The sequence below is a fragment of the Candoia aspera genome, chromosome 2, assembly GCF_035149785.1.
Source record: "Candoia aspera isolate rCanAsp1 chromosome 2, rCanAsp1.hap2, whole genome shotgun sequence".
NCBI lineage: Eukaryota > Metazoa > Chordata > Lepidosauria > Squamata > Boidae > Candoia > Candoia aspera.
The window spans coordinates 125,632,255-125,654,369 of record NC_086154.1 but is presented as its reverse complement, the minus strand read 5'-3'; the positions used below and the strand labels follow the sequence as shown (position 1 = coordinate 125,654,369).

At 41.8% G+C, this 22,115-nt stretch overlaps 1 protein-coding gene across 1 annotated transcript in view; it reads left to right on the top strand.

The window, feature by feature from the left end:
• Positions 1–16,693: 16,693 nt before the first annotated feature.
• Positions 16,694–22,115, top strand: part of C1QL4 (complement C1q like 4) — a 28,535-nt gene continuing 23,113 nt past the window's right edge. The window contains exon 1 of the mRNA XM_063293552.1: positions 16,694–17,278. Coding sequence (XP_063149622.1) covers positions 16,715–17,278 — 564 coding nt within the window. The 5' untranslated portion in view covers positions 16,694–16,714. The remainder of the gene's footprint in view (positions 17,279–22,115) is intronic.

Genomic DNA, 22,115 nt, shown 5'->3' with positions numbered 1-22,115 from the left:
AATCCCAGATGTCCTTGTAAGGTATCAGCACTGTCATACCACTAGCTTCAGCCCAATCAGCCTCTAGGTCCTCCAATACATTTTGAGTGCTTTTCTTTATAAGGAGCTCGGCAGAAAGGTCCCAATAGCCAGTGGGCAGTCTCCCTGGCCTGTTGCTTCCTAGTAAGGAGAGAGTAACCCTAAACAAGCCACTGGATGGCAGTCTGCAAACCTAAGGGTGAAGAAGTGTGCTTTGCTGTTCTTTCCATGTCAGTAAAGACCCAAACGTGGGTTGTACCCATCTTTAATAATATTCACTCCTTATCTTTTGCCAGCATTGTTTTAGGTGTCTGTTTTGCACTTTCATCTCCCAGAGCTTCGCACGGAATCAAGGAGCTCCTCTGGATTGAGGTACAGGGAAATGCCATTTAGGAACAATCCTATTAAGTGCTTTTGTCACCTCCCAATTCCATTGGTTGATTAGAAAGCCCAGCAACCAAATTCTCAACAAACTCTCCAAGTGCTTGTTGGAAACTTATTGGATCCAAAAGGCACATTAGGCAGACTTTTATCAGTCCCTCCCCACTGCAGAAGGCCATGGTAACAACCAACATCATGGTGACCAGACAGTAGTGTGACCAGGGCAGAGGACTGAGAGTAATGTCCCCCATTACCAGATCACATTGTAACTGCTCTCAGATGAAACTAGATCTAAGTGTAACTCTCTCATATGTATTTAGCCCATGATGATTTTGTAGATGCCCATGGTTATCAGTGAGTCTGCCTACAAACCCACCCTTAAGCATTGAGGTTGAAAGCCCCCAACACTAACTGTGGGGAGAGCAAGAATTGACCCCCAGCCCAGAGGTCAAGCAACATAGGTAGGGATCTTGACACCCAACTTCACAAATAGGATCTCATATCCAGCCACCTGAGTAGCAGGGCTCTGGCCACCATCAAGTTCTCCTAGAGAACAATTGCCACCCCACTTCCATGGCCTTGGAGTCATGGCAGATGAAACAGTCATAGCTTGGACAGAGACATCCCTCTGTCCTCATCCAGCTATGTCTGTGATACAGGTCAGATCCATCCTCTTCTTCACAATTAGATTGTGGAGGAGCTGTTTTATTAGAGAAACACTAGGCATTTATATAAATTGCAGTGTTTGCTACAGATGAGTCAATGGCCAGCCCCTCTTCAGACATCACTAGCACAGTTCCTGGTAAGTGCATTATTCTTTCTTTGACCTTAGACTGCCAGCTCAAGTGACAGCAGGTAGAATTAAGGCATCTGCATTTCCAACCCTGCAAGGAGCAACTAGCTGCCAGATAAGCTTCATCATATTTTTAATGGAAGAGAAGCTACTACCCATGTTTATCAATAATTATGTTCTGAAGACTTGTGGGGAATTCAAGCCATTACGCCCTCAGGAAATATAAGGTTGTTTTCCAAGTACAGGTAAATGACCCACATTTCTGGCACAAGGGACTCCAGGCTAAGTAAAAGGGCCAACTCTACTGTTTCCAATTGTGACAATTTATTAAATAATGTTTTATATAGTAATAATATATGTCATGTTCAGCAAAAGGGGATTGATGTTCTTTAAAGAGAAGGCTGAGTTTGCATATGCTTGCCTATGATTAACTGAATCTTGATTTACTGGATTAACTCAATTTTCTTGTGACACATTGAATCATAAGACTAACTGAGGAGGCAGGGTTTGCAAAATATCTAGGTTAAGATGTGTTTGGCTAGCTTGTAGCTCAGTGAACACAGCTCAAGTGAAATATAGATGCAGGATAGCACATTAAAATTATCAGGAACCCGAAGCTTTGAAGATATTTGCCTAACTTACTTTATACAGGGGACTTCCAAACAGGGGTTTGAAGACAAGGTAAGTTTCATTAAACAGAAATTTCTAAGTGGATGATTAATTTTATTTTGGATGACCTGATAAGGCATCTTTCAGATGCTTTCTTTGATATCTGTGCATCATAATCCTGAGACATATAAGCCTGATTGAGATGTGTATTTGTTTTTACTGGTTCTTTGCTTAGAGACAATAGCCCAGTAAGAAAGAGAGAATCACTAGATTCCTTAGACCAGGGTTTCTCAACCTTGACAACTTGAAGATATGTGGACTCCAACTCCCAGAATTCCCCAGCCAACCATGTTGTAAAAGCCCAAATCAAAACAACAGCATATTTGCTCATATTTAGGGTCCAGGAGCTTATCTGAGGGAACTGCCAAGACAGCTAAATCCAAATACAGCTGTGAAAGCTCTTTCCTTGAAACTCTTCTGAATTTTCATTTCCAACTGGTTCACACATGCAAGTTAAACAATTTAAGGCTGCAGTGCAGAAAAACCCACAGAGAAATAAGATACTTGGTCAAGCAGCAAGGGGCTATCATGATGTTCAAGAAATGTATTCTTAGGCACTTGGTAGATTCCCAGCTTGATCTTCTGAGTAGGATGAGGCATTTCCTGGCCCAGGATGTGGTGTGTGTGCAATCCTGAAAATATGCTGACTGTATCTGTGGCTCTGCTTCATCTGCTGACAGAGATTGAGGCTGTCCTAGCCTTCTTCCTCCTCCTCCTCAGAGAAGCCATTTCAGTGAAGGGCATGGAGATGAGATGAATATATGTCTATATATATTCACATACACATACACAATTTATCAGTAGAGTAATTGTGATTCTGAGAACACAATGCTGTTCAATTAGGGTTTGAGGTTATTTTGCAGAATCAATAAAAGAATATTAGCACTGCATTCATTTCTAAAGCTAGAGATGTCCACAGATTGTGCCAGAGATCCCAGACCCCACTTTCCAGTCTTAATCCACATGTTTCAAGATGGAACCCTGGTTTGGAAATATATTTCCAGAATTGAACCAACTTGGCTCCAATCTGCCCATTTTAATTTCCTATCCTTTTCCCCCCTTCAACAATGGAAAAATCAGGACAGCTTTTATGATACCATTCATATAATCTCTGTATTTATGGGGGTTCCATCCAAGGGGTATTACGGAGCAAGCTTATCAGCCCTGCCTGAGCTCATTCCCAGCCACCCAGCCAGCCATCTTAACCTACACGCAAACTGGGGCTGGTCATACCTCCCCAATACACCTTCAGTCATAGTGTGGCAGGAAGCATCAGAGAGCAATCGCCCATGAAATTTACACTACACCAAGTAGTGATCAAGACGCTGCTTACAACAGAGGAACTACCAGATTTTGGTGGTCAAGAATCACACTGAAGATTTTCCATGTTTGGCAGGACCGAGGACCACAGTGTCTAGATGAAAATGCATGTGGGCAGGGATGGTATTGACAGGTGGGTGGGATACATCGTATGTAGAAGCAGGCTCAGTTTGGGGTAGGGGAATATTTTTGTGCTTTATTTGATTTTTAGAAAATGAGTTCAAAACGTGCTAGGTTCATCACTTTGAGCTGCTACAGGTAAGGTGGAATATAAACCAAATAACATACCCACTCCTTGTTTAGCAACCACAATCTGTTCCAATGACTTTGTGGTTAAGTGAAATGGTCACTAAGCAAACACGGGACAGAAAGAGAGAGATTGAGAGAGAGAGACGCTGCAGAGATTGCTGGTTGCTGCCGTCTCATTCAGATAAAGGTCTCTTGTGCAGCTTCACCAGCATTATCTCACTCTTGTGCGTGTTGTTGTCAGGCACACAAAATTTGGTTGTAAGTGCGCACATTGGTCGGAAAATGACTTTTTTACTACTGCTTATTACCATCATATTTGAGAATGGTCGCTAACTGAGGTAGTTGCTAAACAAGGAATGGCTATAATAATAATCTAATGAATAATGATAAATAACATTCTAGGACATACAAGAATGTTGCATAACAATGTTTCATACTTAAGAATGGCATGAAAAATCAAGCCAACCAAACAAAATTGAGGGGCAAAAGTGCCATCAAATTCATCAGCAGAGCCGGAAGAACCTCTGAGGGCACTGAAAAAGTTGTCAGAGAGGGACACGTGTTTACCCATCCCTGATTTGCAAGGATGAATGTTCAAATCTCACTTTTATCATATTCGATTGCTGTATGCACCGTTTAATTCTTATAAGGCATTATACATTTCCTTAAAGACTAATAAATATGTTAGTCTTTAACATTCCAGAAGATGCTGCACCTTTGCTTGGACTGAGAGGCCCTTCAGATGATTAGTCATGCTTTGGTCACCTCTCGACTGGACTACTGTAATCTACTCTGTGTGGGGCTGCCCTTGAAGACCACTCAAAAGCTACAGCTGGTCCAGAATGTAGCCGCATGGGCAGTGATGGGCAGGTTGCAATACATGCATGTGTCCTTGCTGCTTCACAAGCTGCACTGGCTGTCAGTTGGCTTCATGGTGTAATTCAAGGTGCTGGTTATCACCTTTCATGGCATAAGGCCTGGCTACTTGAGGTCTGTTCTACCTGTCTGGTGAGTTCAGCTAGAGTGGACACATGTCAGGTCCCATCAATTAAGCAGTGTCACCTTGGGGGGCCATGGATGCATGCCTTCTCAGTAATGGCTCCTGTCCTGTGGGGTGATATTCCCCTGCTCCCACCTTTTGAATTTCCACAAATTGTTAAAACCTGGTTACTGCCCAGGCCTTGGGCCAGGATGAGGGTTGAGCTCCTTTGGGTTTTTGATTCTCTCTTCTGGATAGCTGTATTGTTGTTTTCTTTTACATTTTTAAATTGTAACCCACCTGGAGTTGCTGTGGAGTCAGGTGGCCTCAAAATTGAAATAATAAAAAAGTAAAATAAAATACGAGGGAATCTCCAGCTTACTCCAGAATAAGGTATGATCTCAGATTTTGCCAGAAGCAAGCAAGAGAGATGGTTCAATTGATACCAGAATAAAGACTCAGTTCTAATGAGTCCTCATGGAGAAAATGTGGTCACTAAAAGTTGACACTGACTTGATGGCACATAATCAATTGATCATTCAATCAATCTAATGAGATCAGAAGTTTGGAATGAGCAAGAAGGTAATCAGGAAGACCAAGCCCCTCCCTTTCAAAATCATGCCCATTGAAACAAAAAGGGCTCATCTATTATTTTTTTCAGCTCCTTAAGAGCCATGTTCTGAATATAGTAAAGGTAAAGGTTTCCCTTGACGTAAAGTCCAGTCGAGTCCGACTCTAGGGGGCGGTGCTCATCTCCGTTTCTAAGCCTTGGAGCCGGCGTTGTCCATAGGACACTTCCGGGTCATGTGGCCAGCATGACGACACGGAACGCCGTTACCTTCCCGCCAAAGCGGTACCTATTGATCTACTCACATTTGCATGTTTTCGAACTGCTAGGTGAGCAGGAGCTGGGATTAACAACGGGAGCTCACCCCGCCGCGCGGTTTCGAACCGCCGACCTTCCGATCGACAGCTCAGCGGTTTAACCCGCAGCGCCACCGCGTTCTGAATATAGGAGACCATAAAACAGCTCATGGAAACACACCGAGGATACTCTTTCTCCCAGCTTTCTCCTGATCTCTCTCTCCCTATCTTCCATTCATCCAGTTAAAACGTATTTCATCTCTATCCACTGTGCTGCTCCACTTGTGGTTTCCCCTTGTTCTCCATTCTTTCTTCCATTTTTACCTAACCATGTATCTTACAAAGCACTGAGCATACAGGGACAACCATCTCCCTATCACACCTTCAGAATCCTGCCCTTCCTAACATCATGAATAACTGCTCTTTTTAACTGGCTGCAAGGAAAGGTGCAGTTTTCCAATTCAATATAGTGGAATTTAACAATTTCATGTTGCTTTTTCAGTCAAAAATGTAACCAGGAAATTTGTCTTATTCACCAGGAGCTTTAACAGCAGTTGGAGGTGCCTCAATTTTAACTTTTTGCACTCAGAAATCTGTGAATGTGTAAGGTATAAACTAAATTTCTTAAAGAAATTCAAATTATCATACCTTGATGTATGATTATCCAAACTTCTAAAAAAAATTTTCAGATAAGCAGACATCTCCTTTCATTTTCTTGCTTTTGTCAGAAGAAATAAAGCTCTTTCCCTGACTTTATAACCTTTTGGATTTGAATTAAGGACTGTTTTGCACGTTCTCTTTTCTGCTGACTCTGCTGCTAAGAAGTGCTCCCGACTTGCAGAGCAGCATTTGGCAAGCATGCAAAGCATGATAATCTGCTAATTTACACACCACCAGAAAGCAACCTGGCTTTTCAAGAGTGCTTCATACCTAAGCAAAGTGAGAAGGGATGTCAGGTTTACACATATTCTCCAGTGGAGGGAAATCATTGCCCAAGTAATGAAAAGACAGCTCTGCCATTTTTGCTCCTGGAAATGAACACACAGGAATGCTCACTTCTAATACTAGAATGCTCACTTCTAAACAAAACAACCCCTCTGAAATCTAGTATAGTTAAATGATTCCTTTGTATCAGTCACTGATTTCAGCAGTGGCCAGCATGCATTTGTGCATTACATTCTTGCAATGCCGGAAGCTGGCACAGAAGATTCTGCCATCAGAGTGTTAGAGTTCCTGGCAAATCCAGCATGCCTCATTAGCATATGGATGGTTGCTCTAGGATGCAAACTCTGTGCTTCTGAGGAAGCTGTTTGTTGCCACTCTCACTTACTCTCTCTTTCTTCTTCCTTCTTCTCCATCAGGAGCTAAACATGCGGCTGTGTGCCGCTCCATCTCTGGGCACCATGCAGTGGGCCTGGAATTTCCCTTTCTACATGCAGCTCTTGGCAGCTGTAGGGCTAAGAGATCACTAAGTATAGGAAAAGAACAGAAGAAACAACGAACATCATTTTTCACCAAAGATGGATGTAACTGAACCAAAGAATAAAGTCAGTAAGACTCTTTTTACTTAACTTAAACCTACTTTGTCTAAGCATGTAATTCTTTATGCTTTGGAGGGCTAAGTGTGTAAGATCAATAACCTGTGTTTCTCTAACATTCTCATTAAAGCTATTTCAGATAATATTCTTTTTCTGTGTGCAGCTTCTCCACTGTGTTAAGCTCTGCTCCATTCTGTGGTCCTAGCAGGCCACTAATGGTTTCACAGAGAAGCATGTGTCACCATCTCCAAGTGTGTCATAGTAGTATTTGTTGGGCAACATGAGAGTTGGTGAGAAACAAAACAAGGAAGGGAGAGCAGGCACTAAAATCAAAGAGCAAAATATGGGAGGAGAAAAAGTGCCAGTGATGAGAAACTTTATTAATCAGGTGGGCCAGCCACATTGTGGAGAGGAGATGGGGCTGATCAAGCAATTTCTCCTCCCAGGGAGCCACATGGGGTGAAAATATTTACCCTACTTTTCAATATGCGATAGGCATCCTAGTAGGAGACCAGTTTATCTTGTTTGCTAAGGTGATACCAGCATGAAAGCAATCGGCATACCATTACAACATGGGTCTCTATGGGATTCGAGTATGGGGTCACCATGTGTGATTGACAAGCAGTCTTTTGATTGTTTTGCAATTTGGGATGTTTAATGAGCAGCCCTGCAAAAAGGGGCCATTTTTCTGAAATCCTCATGGCTTAAATATCAAAATAATGAAGTCATGAATTACAAATCACCAAGTCATGAATTAAAGAATAACCTGGGATCCTCAGTCTCTGAGGTGATGAGAATTCATATTGAAACAGGGCCCAGAAGAAGGAGCATTGTGGGGCCAAGGAAAGTAGGCAGATTAAGACTCCCCAGCAGAGAATTCATTTACAGGTATTATTTCATTTCCATTTGTTTAACTTCCACACCGCATAAGAGGGATTTCTGGCTGTTATAGCACTGGTGATAAGAACACAATTCCAATCCAACGGTTGAACATTTCTTACGGCACGTTGGCTTCTATGTTTCAGTACATGTAGAATGTAACTGAGGGTCCTAGCATTGACTATAGCTTATGGTTGTGCAAATGAAACTTTACGAATAGTGCTGTAGCTCCCCCCCTAGCATGTTTTCATAAGTTCTAGCAGCAACAATTTATCCAGCCTTCCTCAGCCTGGTGCCTCCTGGATTAGTGTTTTTCAACTCTCGGAATTTCCTGCCAACATGGCCATGCTGGTTGGGAGATTATGAGCAATGAAGACACAATTCTGGAAGACACAAGATGAGGAATTTAAAATATGGCTGGGGATTTGGCATCTAAGGTTGTTCAAAGTGCCAGTCGCTGACTGAAGAAAGTATTACTGAAATATAGGATTACCAGAGCTGGGCTGCAAAAATTGAGATGGCCATTAAATGACCATAAAGAGCTAGAGGTTTCTATATCTCTTTGCCACCATCTAGTGGTCATCCAGCTTTTTGCAGCCCAGATCTGGCAGGTACCTCCGGAGAGCTAGATGTTCTAGTTCGGTGTTACAATCCACATACTTGATCAGCATGCAAATGATAAATGTTTCAAATGTTAACATGTTAAGCACAGGTACTTGGTTTACCCTGGACAGGAGGGAGATCCCAGTGAGTGCAATCTAGTGAGCTGTGTAATGCCAGAATGCATGTTCTTTTAACGCAATTACTTTTGTAATCCCAACTGTTCCAGTTTAGGCGATGGCTTAGTGTGATGTGCGAACTAAGCCACTTTGGCTTATTCAATGAATCATGGTTAAAAAAAACAGGAGCTTAATGCTGTGTGTGAACCTAGCATTCTTTCCTTGTAAAAATTGACACCTGCTTAAGCCAAGCTTTCTTTTATTATTCTAGCAGTACAATTTGATGGCAAGGAGGGTAATTTTTCTGTAGCCTTAATTAAACAATTAGGAGTCAGAAATCTGTAGTGGCCTACAAATCCCTCAGAAGTCTAATAGTAGATTTAGATCTATCTTCTACTCATCCCACTTCTATATAATTATTACAGGTGGAATAGATTGCATGCTATGTAAACTATTTTTTACAGCATGGAGAAATTAATATAATAAATATAATATAAATATTTATATATCATGCTCAATTTTAACTGTTTTGTTGCTTCTCTGATCTTAAACATAGCTGTGAATTCACATGTATATATTAAAAACTGCTTGTTCTCAGTTTGTCTTTTTTAAATTGATTGTTATAAGTTGCCTAGGGAATTGAAGGGCAGCATACAAATATCCAAATAAATCAGCATGAAAACCAAATCCTAATACTCTGACTCCCAGAACGGGGCCCTGGAGATGAAGGGATGCAGCCATATTGTTGAGACAACTTTATTTTCTCAAAATAGAAGCAAATACTTGACTGGTGGTTCCTTTTGGTTCCGTGCAGCACTGTGTATGGGGGCAACTCTATAGGACGGGTGCAAAATCACCTTGCCACTCCCCACAGCCAGTGCTGCAGAAGGAAACAGTGTGTCTGTGCATACAGGGTGGTGCACATGCTTCCCACTTCTCTCGCTCCTTCTTTATTTTGCAAGTGTTTTTATAAAGGTTAAAGCAGCCCTGGGTTTCCCTTTCTGCAATAGGGAAGCGCAATTTGTTCCATGTACCAGTGAGGCATTATTAACATACACAAAGAGAAAATACTGGAGGGCACAGCCAAGGGATGTTGGGAGCATGATCTAATAAGCATTGGAAACTGCTTGGTAAAATAAGTCATAGTTCTTCAACTACTACAGGAGCTTGGAGGGTAAAAACATCCTGGAAGAAGGCAATGGCAAACCACTCCTACATCATGCGTGAACATGTAGAGCCCGGAGTAGAGCTCAACTAAAGATGACTCTACTTGAGTTTGGTTCTTATCAGGAAGGGCTCTTTGAGAACTTTGGAGAACCTCCCGGTCCAGCTAACTTCATGAGATACTCCACAAGCAAGAGAGGTCATTGATTGAGCCTGGGCCTTATCCCTTCTGGCCTGTGCTTTACCAGTGACATAAGCTGTAGTCCCTTCCTCCTGCTCCAAGTCCTTCCTTACTAATGATTCATTTCATTCTAGTAAAGCCAAGAAGAGATTTCTTCCTTTCAACCTAGATTTTTGTTTAATAGTGGTCAGACTCTACCCCAGATGCAGGATAAAACTGATTTCATTGATCTTGCTGGACAGTCCTCGTTCCACTCCATTCCATCCCTGATGTTTCCCTCTCTCTCACTGCCTTCAAGGCATTAATGAAGACAATCTCATAGATACTTTTGGGGAGAACAGCATATTTCTTTGTGTGGCATATGGGACATTAATATTAGGTTCTCTATCAATGGTTCTGCCTCTCATGTAGAATCTTAGATACAGTGGATCCCATCGTTTTTTATGAATTTTTCTGTGTGACAAACAAATGGCACAGGCTTGGTAGCCATTTATGGTTCCTTTACTTATTTCTAATGGAAAAGAACCAACTAAACCTTGCAGCCAGTCCTGATCCCACATGAGGAGCAGCCATAACAAACAGAAAAAGATTTCAGAAGCTCATACCTTGAAGATTGCGAGTGTACAGTCACATATGTAGGTGTTATGGGGTAGAAAGGCCAACAGAGAAAGATAAATATTGGTAACCCATACAAAATTCTAATCCATGCAGGTTAAGTCATGAGCAAGCTGCATAATGAAACAATAGCACAACCATCTCCCTGCATGCTGATCCCTGCACACATCCTATCCAGATTACAATTGTTACAGACAATGTTGCAGGCTGCGTCTGTGCCTGCTGCTTAGCTTAGCCATTTGATGATGCACCCCAACTGTTCTCTGGGAAATGAAGGTGACTCACATAGGACTTCCTCTTTGCATTTTAATCCAACAACACTCCTGTGAGGTAGGTATTTTTGGCTGAGAGGCAATTACTGAACTGAAGGGTTTCTAGGGTTGAGAGTGGGTTTGAACTTGGTTTTCCACAGTCCTGGTCCACTAGTCTAATCAAATTACATATTGGCTCTCTTTGCATTCCAATCCATCAAACAGATTATTAGGCCTGCTGCACATATGGCACATTCTGAGCCTTGGACATATGTGAAGAAGCTGGTAAGCACACCTTATCCTGGGCTTTCTCTTGCACTAAACAAAGAGAGTTCTTAGGAAAGCCCACCCTCCCTCTTTGATCAGAGGACAGGATTCCCTTGGCACTTGAGCTAACGTTAGCCTTTTCCTGGAGGTCTCTGGCTATCTGCCACATCGCATGGATGCCCCCACCTACCCGTCCTGCTAATTAGCAGGGGTTCCACTTCCAGAGGCCTCTCCTCTCCCCACTGTTCTGTTTCCTTCTAATTAATTCACTTGTGATGCTCATTAGGATCAGCCTGCGGAAGACTTCCAGTATAGTCTTTCTAGTGGCCCCTGGGCTACAAAGGCAACAGCTCGGCCAGCTGGTTGAAGAGCCTTCTTCCCCCTCCTCCCTCCCCCATCAAGCAGAGGGGAGGAGGGGAAAGCAATTGTCTTTAGCCAAGGTGGAGCTGAAGATCAGAGAATCGATCCTATGACAATCCCCTCAAATATATTCTGCTCAGCCATCGTGCAGAGGATAAGGGCGGGAGGCAAGTATAATTTGCTGCACAAACATTGCCAGCTGGTTTTTTTTTTCTTTTAAAAATTGCATTGATCCTAGTGTATAAAGCATCCATAAATCCATCTAATATCCCAGGTTGATTGATTATTGCCCTTTGAAAAGACTCTGTCCAGGACTGCAGATTTTAAAATGATACTAATAAATTACACATATTGTCACAGAAGTGGGAGGAAGTGGGTTCTGCATGTGGGACAGCAGCAGAAAGAGGGGCAAAAAACATGAAGCACAGAGTTTCGGAGAGGGAACTGTCAGGGTGCCCCAAATCGAGTAAAGAATCAGTGTGATAAAAACATAGCAAACCGTTGCAGGGCAAAAATGAACAAACAAAGGATGCCCAGTTGAAGCATAACAAAATCTCACACAGAAGCACAGGAAAGAGATGCCAACACAAAGAAACACAGAGTTGAAACCCTATGCATTGCACAGCCAGCGAATAGGGGAAAGACAAATATTCATACATCTCCAAAAGCAAGCAACTGCACAAAGTAATTCACCCAGATGCTCTCCACAGAAAAGTTTAATTCTGACAACAAGCACAGAAATGCATCCTAGGCAGCAAAGATGTAAGAAATTAAACGGTGCTCTGTGCATTGTGTACTAAAGCTGCATACAAGATGACAAAGTAGGATTCACAAAGACGACAGCAGAGAGTAAGATAGAGCATAACAACAGGATACAAGTATGCACGCTTGGCACATACTGGCTGGTAGAGACAAAGCCTCTAGTGAGGAAGAACCACACTTTTCTTTCCTACACAGGCAGAAACTAGCACACCAGTGCAGGGCCAGCCTAGAAAGGGAAGGAGGAAATGCGAGGTGCAGGACCACCCCTCATTTCAGTAAAATTCAAGTGGGCTTTGCTTTCACGAACAGAGAGAAATTATCTCTCCCAGTCACCTAGTCCCCCACAGTGAACAAGAGTAAAACCTTGCATTTTTCTAGCCTTTTCCTTCTTCCTTTTTAATTGCCTAGAAAATTGCAGACTCTAATCCCTCCTGAAGGAAATCCAGCCTCCTGGGAATTCTGAGGGCAAAAGCTAAATTTTGCATAAAGGAGCTGTATTCAGCAAAGATGCTAAAATTCAGGAAAGATGGTAAAAGAGCAGCTCATAAATCAGCCTGCTCTTCAGTTTGGGAAGACGTGGGAGAGTGAATGACAGCTGCTAGGGGCAGAGGCATGTTGCGATTGAGATGTATTGGACTCTCTGGGTTGTTGCCTTCTGGGTGAAACCATAGCAAAGGAGTCCTCTGATACAGCTCCGTTTTGTCACATGCAGAGGAACAAATCAATGTTAAAAGTTGTGTGGAGAGAAATATAAGATATTAAGCAAGCCGGAGAGAAATGCGGAACGTGTATGAGAATGCAAGCACACAGAAATTCTAAGATGAGGCTAGCGCATGCTTATCTCATATTCTGTATGACCCCAGGAACAAGATGCTAATTGTATAGTTTTAAACACTGCACATTAAAATACAGATTTATACACACACACACACATCGAAGTGAGTTAACACCACATCAGTCCCCCAGCCTGAACTGAGACAGGCTGGATAGTTCAATCACGCCTATACAGGTAGTCCTCATTTAGCGACTGCCTCAGACAGCAACCATTTGCAGTTACGATGGTGATGAAAAAGTAACTTTGCAACCAATGCCCACATTTACAACTTTCGCAGGACTGTAAAGCAAAGGAAAGCTGAAGTAAGATTATAAGCACAGTCACGGCTTCACTTAATGACCACTTCGCTTAACAAGTGAGTTGCCAGTCCCAACTGTGGTTACTAAACAATGACTACCTGTACATGCTCAGTATAGGGCAACCTTTCCATCCTGGCCGCTTTCAGGTATGTTGGATTCGACCTGACACATTCAAGAGCTATGTTGGGTGGGATTGATGGGAGTCTCTATTCAACTTGCTTGGAGGGCACCAAGCTGGAAAAGAATGCTGTACACAGAACACATGTGCACATCGTATCTTTGGCAAATTAGACAGCTGCTAGCCACACAGCTCCACTTCAGCGAGTAGCTCCCTGCTACATCAGAAGCTTTTCCATAGTAGATCCAGAAGAAGATTCCAACAGAATTCTTCCTGCAGGGAGTTAATATACCCATTACCACCAGGATAGGGAGATTGATTGATTGATTGATTGATTGATTGATTGATTGATTGATTGATTGATTGATTGATTGACTATGAACTTTCTGGACTGCTTCAGTTTTAGAGTACTCTAAGCAGTTTATAAAAAGCAACAGCAGTGTAAGCCAAAGCAAGTCGTACATTCAGTAAAACCAAAATGACAGAGGTGGAGCTGCTGGCACCAGATATGTAATGATTAATAATATAATGTCATATGATTAATCATTACATATCTGGTGCCAGCAGCTCCACCTCTGTCAGGTCCCAAAGGTTTCCAGAAGGGTCAGATCTTTGCGAGCTTCCAGGAAGCTGAGAATGGGAGCCATCCCTGTCTTGGGGCAGCGGGGGTGGAGGTGGGGGTAGAACTGTTCCAAGGGAGGGAGCCTCCACAGAGAACACCTGTGTTTTTTAATGCCACAATGGCATTAGCTATTTGGGGGGGAGTTAATTCCATTGGTACATCAGTCCAGTATCTCCAGTCACATTCTCTTTTTTATTAATGCTCATTTAATACACACTTATATCTGTTTCTGATCCAGTTTAAGCAAACCTCCCTCCCTCCCTTCTGTCCTAGTACGCTGCGGAATAGAGAGCAAAGTGACTCTTCCAGAAAATGAATGCAAAATTTCCATTTAAAACTCCCTCTACTTACCTAATACCAAGCTTAGAGCAACTGATAAAACCTGGACAGAAGCAAACAAGGCAGAGTAACATCTTCAAAACTCACTTATTCATTCTTCCAAAGGACATCAGCGTACACCGATGATGCAATACAAGGAAGATGCAAATGGAGACACACACACACACACACGTGTGTGTGTGGGTCTGCATGTGTTTGGTATATATGCACATTTTTCTGACTGTTAGACCAACATAATTCTGCACATTCCAATATAAATGATTCATGAATGTGTGCATATAGAAGTAAGCATTTAGAAATAAATGCACACAGAGTTCTTTCTAATCAGACGCATGTTATGCCAGTCACATATACCTGTGTGTCTCTGATGACCCCTGAACACAGAGATCTCATGTGGAAAAGCCTGTTTCGTTTTTTCTGCTCACTTGGTAAAATCTGCCTCCATGATATCTAACAAAAATCAAGCCCTACATTGGTATGTCTGTGGATTCAAATCTGAAGGGACAGAGAGAGGGCAAGGAAATGGGCATGCAATCTTCTTAACCCTTATACATTGAGAATGAGCAATGGATAATAGACCTATAACGGCATAATGACGAAAGGACTCATTATATGGTGAAAGGTGAAATGGATTTGCCCTTTTTTGTAGTATCTGCCTTTAATAAAATATCACCCTACTCTGGAAGCCTGATCCAAAATTTGTTATACAGCAGTCAATCAAGCAATTCAACCAGGCATGCATACTCCTCTGTCACTTAAAATGTATTTATCATGCACACATTCTCAACTTTCTGCATATTCATTTAGGACACACTCCTACAACCCAAATGCAACCTTCAGTAAATGCACACATCCACGCACACATCACTGTGTATCATTTGCCCATACAACAGAGATCATCTTCTGTCTTTCATATGTGCACACATATTTATGCGCAGATCTTTTTTACATGCACACTTGTAAATGGTCCCCAAGTACATGGGAACAAACAGTTGCGGTTTGAGAGGGGCAGGTACTCATTCTTCCATTTAAGCATGCGTTCTGTTCGATTCTCTCAGCCTTCTGAATGTGTAGCTGTCTCTGAAGTTTTAAGTCTGCCTCCTCCCATCCTGCTCTGTGTAGCATCTCGGCAAACCGAATCAGAGCACTAAGGCACTTCTTTGTACAGTGTGTGCAGGTGTGTGTGTGGGAGAGAGAGAGGGAGACACGGGTGTTTGGGGAGGGGGGAATAATTGATTAATTAATTAATGGGATGGCTTGCAGCCCCTCTAGGAGATTCCTGCTGGATCTGTCAGCTGTTAATCAATCTCCGTTGAGAGAAGCAAAGGAGGCACAAAGGTAAAGCACTTAATTGCGGGGGGGGGGGGGGATGATACAACCCCGCATATAAAACACATCCTTAAACATGACTCTAGATGCCAGCGGGGCTGGGGGTTGGCTGGGACATAGATAGAGTGAGCTGAGTCCAGGAGAGGTGGAGGAGTGGGAGCACAAACCACAGGATCTCTTCATCCCTCAGCGATGCAAGTGGCCAAGCAAGGCAGGCAAACCACAGGCTTCATCCCTCAAGAGTCCCTTTCCCTTCCAGGAAAGGTGACAGGGATGCTTGTCCACCTGGATTCCCACCATCGGAAGACAGAGGCCTCCTGCTCCCATATTCCTGAGCATCTGCCCCAGGCTCAAGAAAAGCAAGCAGAAAGCCCAGCTGCCATGGATGGCATGAGACGCTTCCAGACTTCAGACAGACATAGCTTCGTAGCTCAGCCGCTGAGCCTCCTTTGTGAAGCACCAGAGGTCGCTCTGGTTGGCTTAAAGCTACTTTTTGCATCTTGGACAGCTCAGTCTCATCTTCTCTTCTTGAGTTTGTGGAAAGAGTATTGCATGTGGTAGGGAGGGGTGCTGGATGACCTGTGTGTTGGGAAATCCTGCTTTCTCCCTCTGGCTCTCCGTTGATGGCCATATGATATGGCACAAGAAGCCTGGAGCTGCTACATGGTCACCAGCTGAGTTCTCCACTGGAGAAGAGAAAGGAAGGCAAAGAGATAGACTTACATACTCTCTCTCTCTCTCTCTCTCTAACACACACACACACACACACACACACGCTTTCTCTTTCCATCTCCACCCCCTAACACATCTGCTGCTGCTGCTGCTGCTGCTGCGCTGCTGCTCTCCGTGAAGTAGGAGCGAGACAAAGTGATTCCTGTAAAAGAGAGCATTTCTCTGGTGGAGGAAAGGCAGACGAAGAAGCAGAGCTGCACAAATTGGGATGGAGTTTGCCTTGTAAGGAAACCAGCGCTTCCTTGTCAAGGACAGGACATCGGAGGAGAGCATCACTCAAGGGACCCTTCAGGGGAGACCTCCATCTGTATCTTTTTTGACTCCAGAGAACTTCCATCATTACCTCCAAAAGCGAAGACGATTTTTTAACCCTGGCCGCCTCCAGGCTGAGCCGCAAAAAAAGGGTCATTGGGGCTGCCATTGGGGTGGCCATGGTGCTGATACTCTTGGTGGCTATCCCCTTGCTGGTGCACAGCTCCAAAACCACCTCCCACTATGAGATGTTGGGCAGCTGTCGCATGGTCTGTGACCCGTACACTCCCCAGACCCACGGGGCAGCTTCAGCAGAGGCAAGCCAAGAACTGGCTCTCATCTCACCACCGCCTTATGTGTCCGGAGGGAAAGGAGACCCAGGGAGGAAGGCCAAATCTGGAATCCGTGGGCCACCAGGGCCTCCAGGGCCACCTGGGCCCCGAGGTCCAGCTGGAGAGCCAGGGAGACCAGGTCCCCCAGGCCCACCGGGTCCAGGTCCTGGAGGTTACATCCCATCTTTCTACAGCCCTAAAATTGCCTTTTATGCAGGACTGCGGAAACCACATGAAGGGTATGAGATCCTTCGTTTTGATGATGTGGTGACTAATGTGGGAAACTACTATGAACCATCAAGTGGCAAGTTCACCTGCCCTCTACCTGGCATCTACTTCTTCACCTACCATGTGCTTATGCGTGGTGGTGATGGTACCAGCATGTGGGCAGACCTGATGAAGAACGGGCAGGTAAAGCAATGCTCTCTCTTATCCCAAAGGTCTTTCCTTTCCACAGTCATCCTCTCCTGCTTTACATTCTCTCTTTTTCTGTATACAAATCTGTCTGAGTTCCTTCTCTGTTACCTCTGCCTCTTCCCAATTAATTTAGTCTATACCCCATTCTCATTTTACTGATTGGTGACCCTATTATACCTACCTGCTCTTCTTCATTCTACCTGTTCAAATGTATGACCCTTCCCACTTCAACAATTAACCACAGTGACCTTTAGCAGCCCCTCCTCTTTTAAACCCTAACTCCTCCCACTCCAACATTCACCTTTGCCCTATTTCTTGATCATGAATAACTTGCACCTGTTCTCAAAACTTAGTCAAAATCTGAATTTACTTTAAGTGCAGAAACTTCACAACTAACTCCTTGGGGCACAGTCCATCTCAAATCTCAGGATTGTGCTATGTATGTATATATTATTGCACTGTAGAAGCTTGTAGCCCAAATGAGTAATTTTTATTGTCCATAAGGGCTCTCACAAAAAGTTAGAAGAGGGGATTAATTCCTCTAACTTCAGAGTACTTTTAGTAAAAATTGTCATTCCTCTGCACATTAATTCTCATTCATTTTTACATTTGTAATAAGTGATCTTAAATAATACAACAATATCAGTATTATAAAGCTCCACAAGATTCACTAGAAATGTTATACAATATTTAAAATAAGCCTGTCTTTATAAATAGCCATTGGTTCTAATATTAAGAATTTTCAGAGGAAAAAGAATAAGGCTTAACAAATAAAATAAATAAAACAAATAAAATATATTTCTGTTATTTTTCACTTAACAGAGATTCTCCCACTAAGAATATCTCTGGATTTGCAGTTAAATGTTGCTGTCAATTGACTAAAAATTCTTTAATTGGAAATTACCTTTGAATTCAACCTTTCTCTCCTATTCTCTATCCTAAATGGTGCTTTTGTTTCTTTTTTAAGGAGGAGATATTTCAAAATAGGACAAAATGTAAAGCAATATACTATTGAGGAAAAAAAATGTATTCTCATACGGGATGGTGTGATTCTCACATCATTTGGATCAAAACCAGCTGAAAAGGGATTCAGTTTATACTGTATTTGTTCTGTTTACACTTAGCCTGAAAAGGGGTTCTATTTTCTTTTAAAATAGTACTTATATTAATCTACTGTGAAACTTCAGTTCAACATGCCATAATTAAAGAAATACCTTCTGCTACCTGATACAGTAGTAAAATCTGAAATCAAAACTTTGCATAACAAAGCAACCAGCTGTTAGGACAACACACAAATGTATATTCTCCCAAACAGGTATCTCTCATTAATGAATAAGGTTTACAACTGAATTACAATTACAGTTGAAAGGAGAGGAAATGGAGTCTATTTGATTTTCAAAAACTGAATGAATGGACCTTATGAAACAGTAAAACAATCAAATCAGTAAAATAATTGTTTTCTTCCTGTTACAGAAGAATAAGTTTATTTTAATAAAATGGTAATATCCATGCCCTGCACACAGAATGAGGTATTTATTAAAATGGTTGTGCCTACATATACCAAATGTATGCTAGATAAATTATACATATATAATGTACTTGTAGCATGCATATGTATTAATCACTTATACAAATTGCCACAGTACATCTTCATATTAAAAAAAATGAATGATAGAAGTATTCACCTAAACGATAAAGATATTCACTTTAGTAGAGTATAATAAATGTCTAATATGTATTCTTCAATATCCCATTGTTTTATTATTGAAGAGATACCATCAGTCAGTATTATACTGAATACATTGAAACATATAAACTTTAAATGATAATAATTATCATACACATATTCTGTACGATGTATGTAGGTAGCTAAGAAATAGTTATGTTGAATTGCAGGGAAAAATAAAATAGTCTGTGCATATTGAACATGTCTCACAACCTAGCTTTACTTCGGTTTTTGGTAGTAAACCATACTGGTATGCAAAGATTAACAGATATATATATATATACTTCCCAGTTCAATAGCACACACATTTATACTATAAATACTTTCCAGTTCAATAGCACACAATCTATATGTACACATAGTTGTATAAAAACTCATTATTAATATGCTTCAACAACAAAATGTATTAATAATTTCATTCCGATCTTGAGAAAATGATGATAGATTTAAAATCTGTCAATTATCAGAATATATCATTGAGATTGAACCTAAAATATTGCTACACCATAGGGTTATGAATCTGAAAATAAAAGTAAGGTTTGGTATTTTTTTAGCCAACTAATGCCAACTGCAGAGCAATATTGCTTCAATATCTTCTTGCATTTTATATTATTTTGTTTCCCTCTCTCTAAGCATTTTTCCATCCATCAAAATCCATTGCTCCTTTTTGCCCTTCTTTTAGCTAGCTTTCAATAAACTAGTTTATATGACCTCTACCTCTTCTCTGTATTTATTAGCTGCCTGCCTGAAGCTTCAGGTGGATAGAAAGTTTACAAGCAACTTGGGCTTTTAAAAAGTTATTTATTTTTAAAGATATTTCTTTTTTTATTGAATGGCTTTTCATGAGTCCCAAAACTTGGGACCATAAGATTAGGAGAGTTAACTGTGAGTAAAATGTTTCAAGTTTTTTTTTAAATCTACCTAGGGCACCAAATTATTACATTGATTAGGTTAAATTAGAGTCTCATTTCCAACTCTTTCCATTTATTAAAGAGAAAGAAGTCATCGATCTGAAATTTAAAAATTCATTCCTTTATCCCTCAGCAAGCCACCTGAACTAATGAAAGCGACATCTCAGGAGAAGGAGTCTGTCATCTCCCTTCACCAAATCAATAAACATATTTACATGTGCTAACAGGGAGTTTCAGCAAAAGGGTTTGGGAGGCATAACACGGAGAAATAATTTCTGATTTAGTAAATAGGTGCAAACAACAAAAACCTTTCAACAGCTGGATAGAATTCTTCTCTTCAATTGCTGCCTGTTTCTATTGTTCCAAGTCTTTTTTTTTCTTTTTGCTTTCCTTGTAAAAAAATTAGACTGAAAGCTGAAGCAGCAGCTAACGTAACATTAGACTGGGGGCTAGTTTGTGCCCTCTGAATTAAGTGTACAGTATGCAGAGGGTGGCTCAGAAACAGCAGAGACCACCTCAGCTGCCACAGGCTGAGTCACTTCAATCTAGACAGTGGGCGTGTGATGCATACATCCTCAACCCACGGCGGTGGTGTGTGAAGTAAGGACCCAGAGACATCTCTTCTAGCAGGCAGAGGGGGACTCAGCAGAGCTAAGACACTTCCTCTGTAGTTTGGGCCTGCTTTCGGAAGGCACCCACAAAAAACAAGTTCTATCCATTCTTCTGGACAGACACACACATTAAAACAGCTTACTTGTGTCCAGTTCCTCACACTGGCCCCCAAATGAGCACATGCTGTTGAGAACTGAGCCTCCTCCCACTTTAGGAGCTGCAGAAATATATTTGGGACAGTCCCAAGTTGCCCTATGCTGTATTCTTTAATTCCAGTTCAATTTTTTTTTTAGAAATGTAGAACACAGTTATTATCACAGTTATCTCTTATTTGTCCAAACAAAAAACAAAAAACAGTTAATTAACAGTAATACTTAGAAGGCAAATGGGCTCCCAAGCCTAAGTTTGGAGCATCTCCCTCCCAGGTAGCAAAATGGCAGTTGGCTCTATTGATCAGAATGTACGTCAGGCTGGATCACTTGCTGCCTTGCCCGCTTCCCTAAGTGATTGATGTCTCGTGAGGTTTTCTGATCTTTTTTTCTTTTCTTTCCCAGCCCCCCTCCTAACTCGAAATAAAGATTTTTCCCCCTTCTCCAACAACAGCATAGATTGTAACAGACAATTGAAAGCGGCGATGGGAGGGTTAATATTTTCCCCCCAGAGAGATTTTTAAATTTCGACACCTTCACAATTTGTGCCTGGTGAAGAGGAACAATTGCCTGTTTATTAAATAATAAATAGCGGGAAGGATAAAAACTGACAGGGCACCTGGTAATATTGGTTCAGTCAATTCGCCTCCTGAGACCTGTTTGCAGTCAATTTGTCAGGAACCGGCTTTTTAAAAAAATAAAAGTTTTAAGACCAAAATATCTCCTGTCAATTGAGATCAGGGGCGAGCAGGAGCCATGTTCTTACTTTTAGTCCCTGCCCAAAAGAACATCCTGTTCCACACAGCTCCTCTTTTTCTCTTCATTGTATGTCCTATACCATTTTTTAAACCAAGGAATCAAAATAGAAATCTATGTGTAGCCTATAAATCCAACAATAATCCTACAGACAAATGAGGAGGAGGGGGTTTAAAAGCTCACACATACATAGACAGCAGGATCCTATAACTCACAAACAAAATCTTTAGCATTTAATCTTTCTAAGTCTCCAAGTTTAATGGCACTCTATCCCATTCTTAATGCACAATTAATCAGGGCATAAATAAAATGAGTTCCTCAAGATATACTGTAGCATCAGAGGTTGGGGGTATATAACAATTCCCCAGAATTGTGGTTTTAAACCTAGATACAAAACCTTTTCTCTCCACCACTCCCCAGTTGTAATTGCCAGACCCTAAACTCTGGAGTTAGTGGGGGCAAATTCTTTCAAATTCAGAAAGCATCTTTCAATTCTGACAGAAATGTCTTGGAAGTGCCAGAAGAGGTGGGGTGGGCTCGTATGCCTTGCTTGAAGAAAAACTCGCCTCACTTGCTGACATCTCCAGCAATGTTGGAAAGCCACACAGACAGAAGTGATCTAAGCTGAACAATGGTTTGATACAGAGTGAGACTTCAGAAACTACTGAAAATCAGAA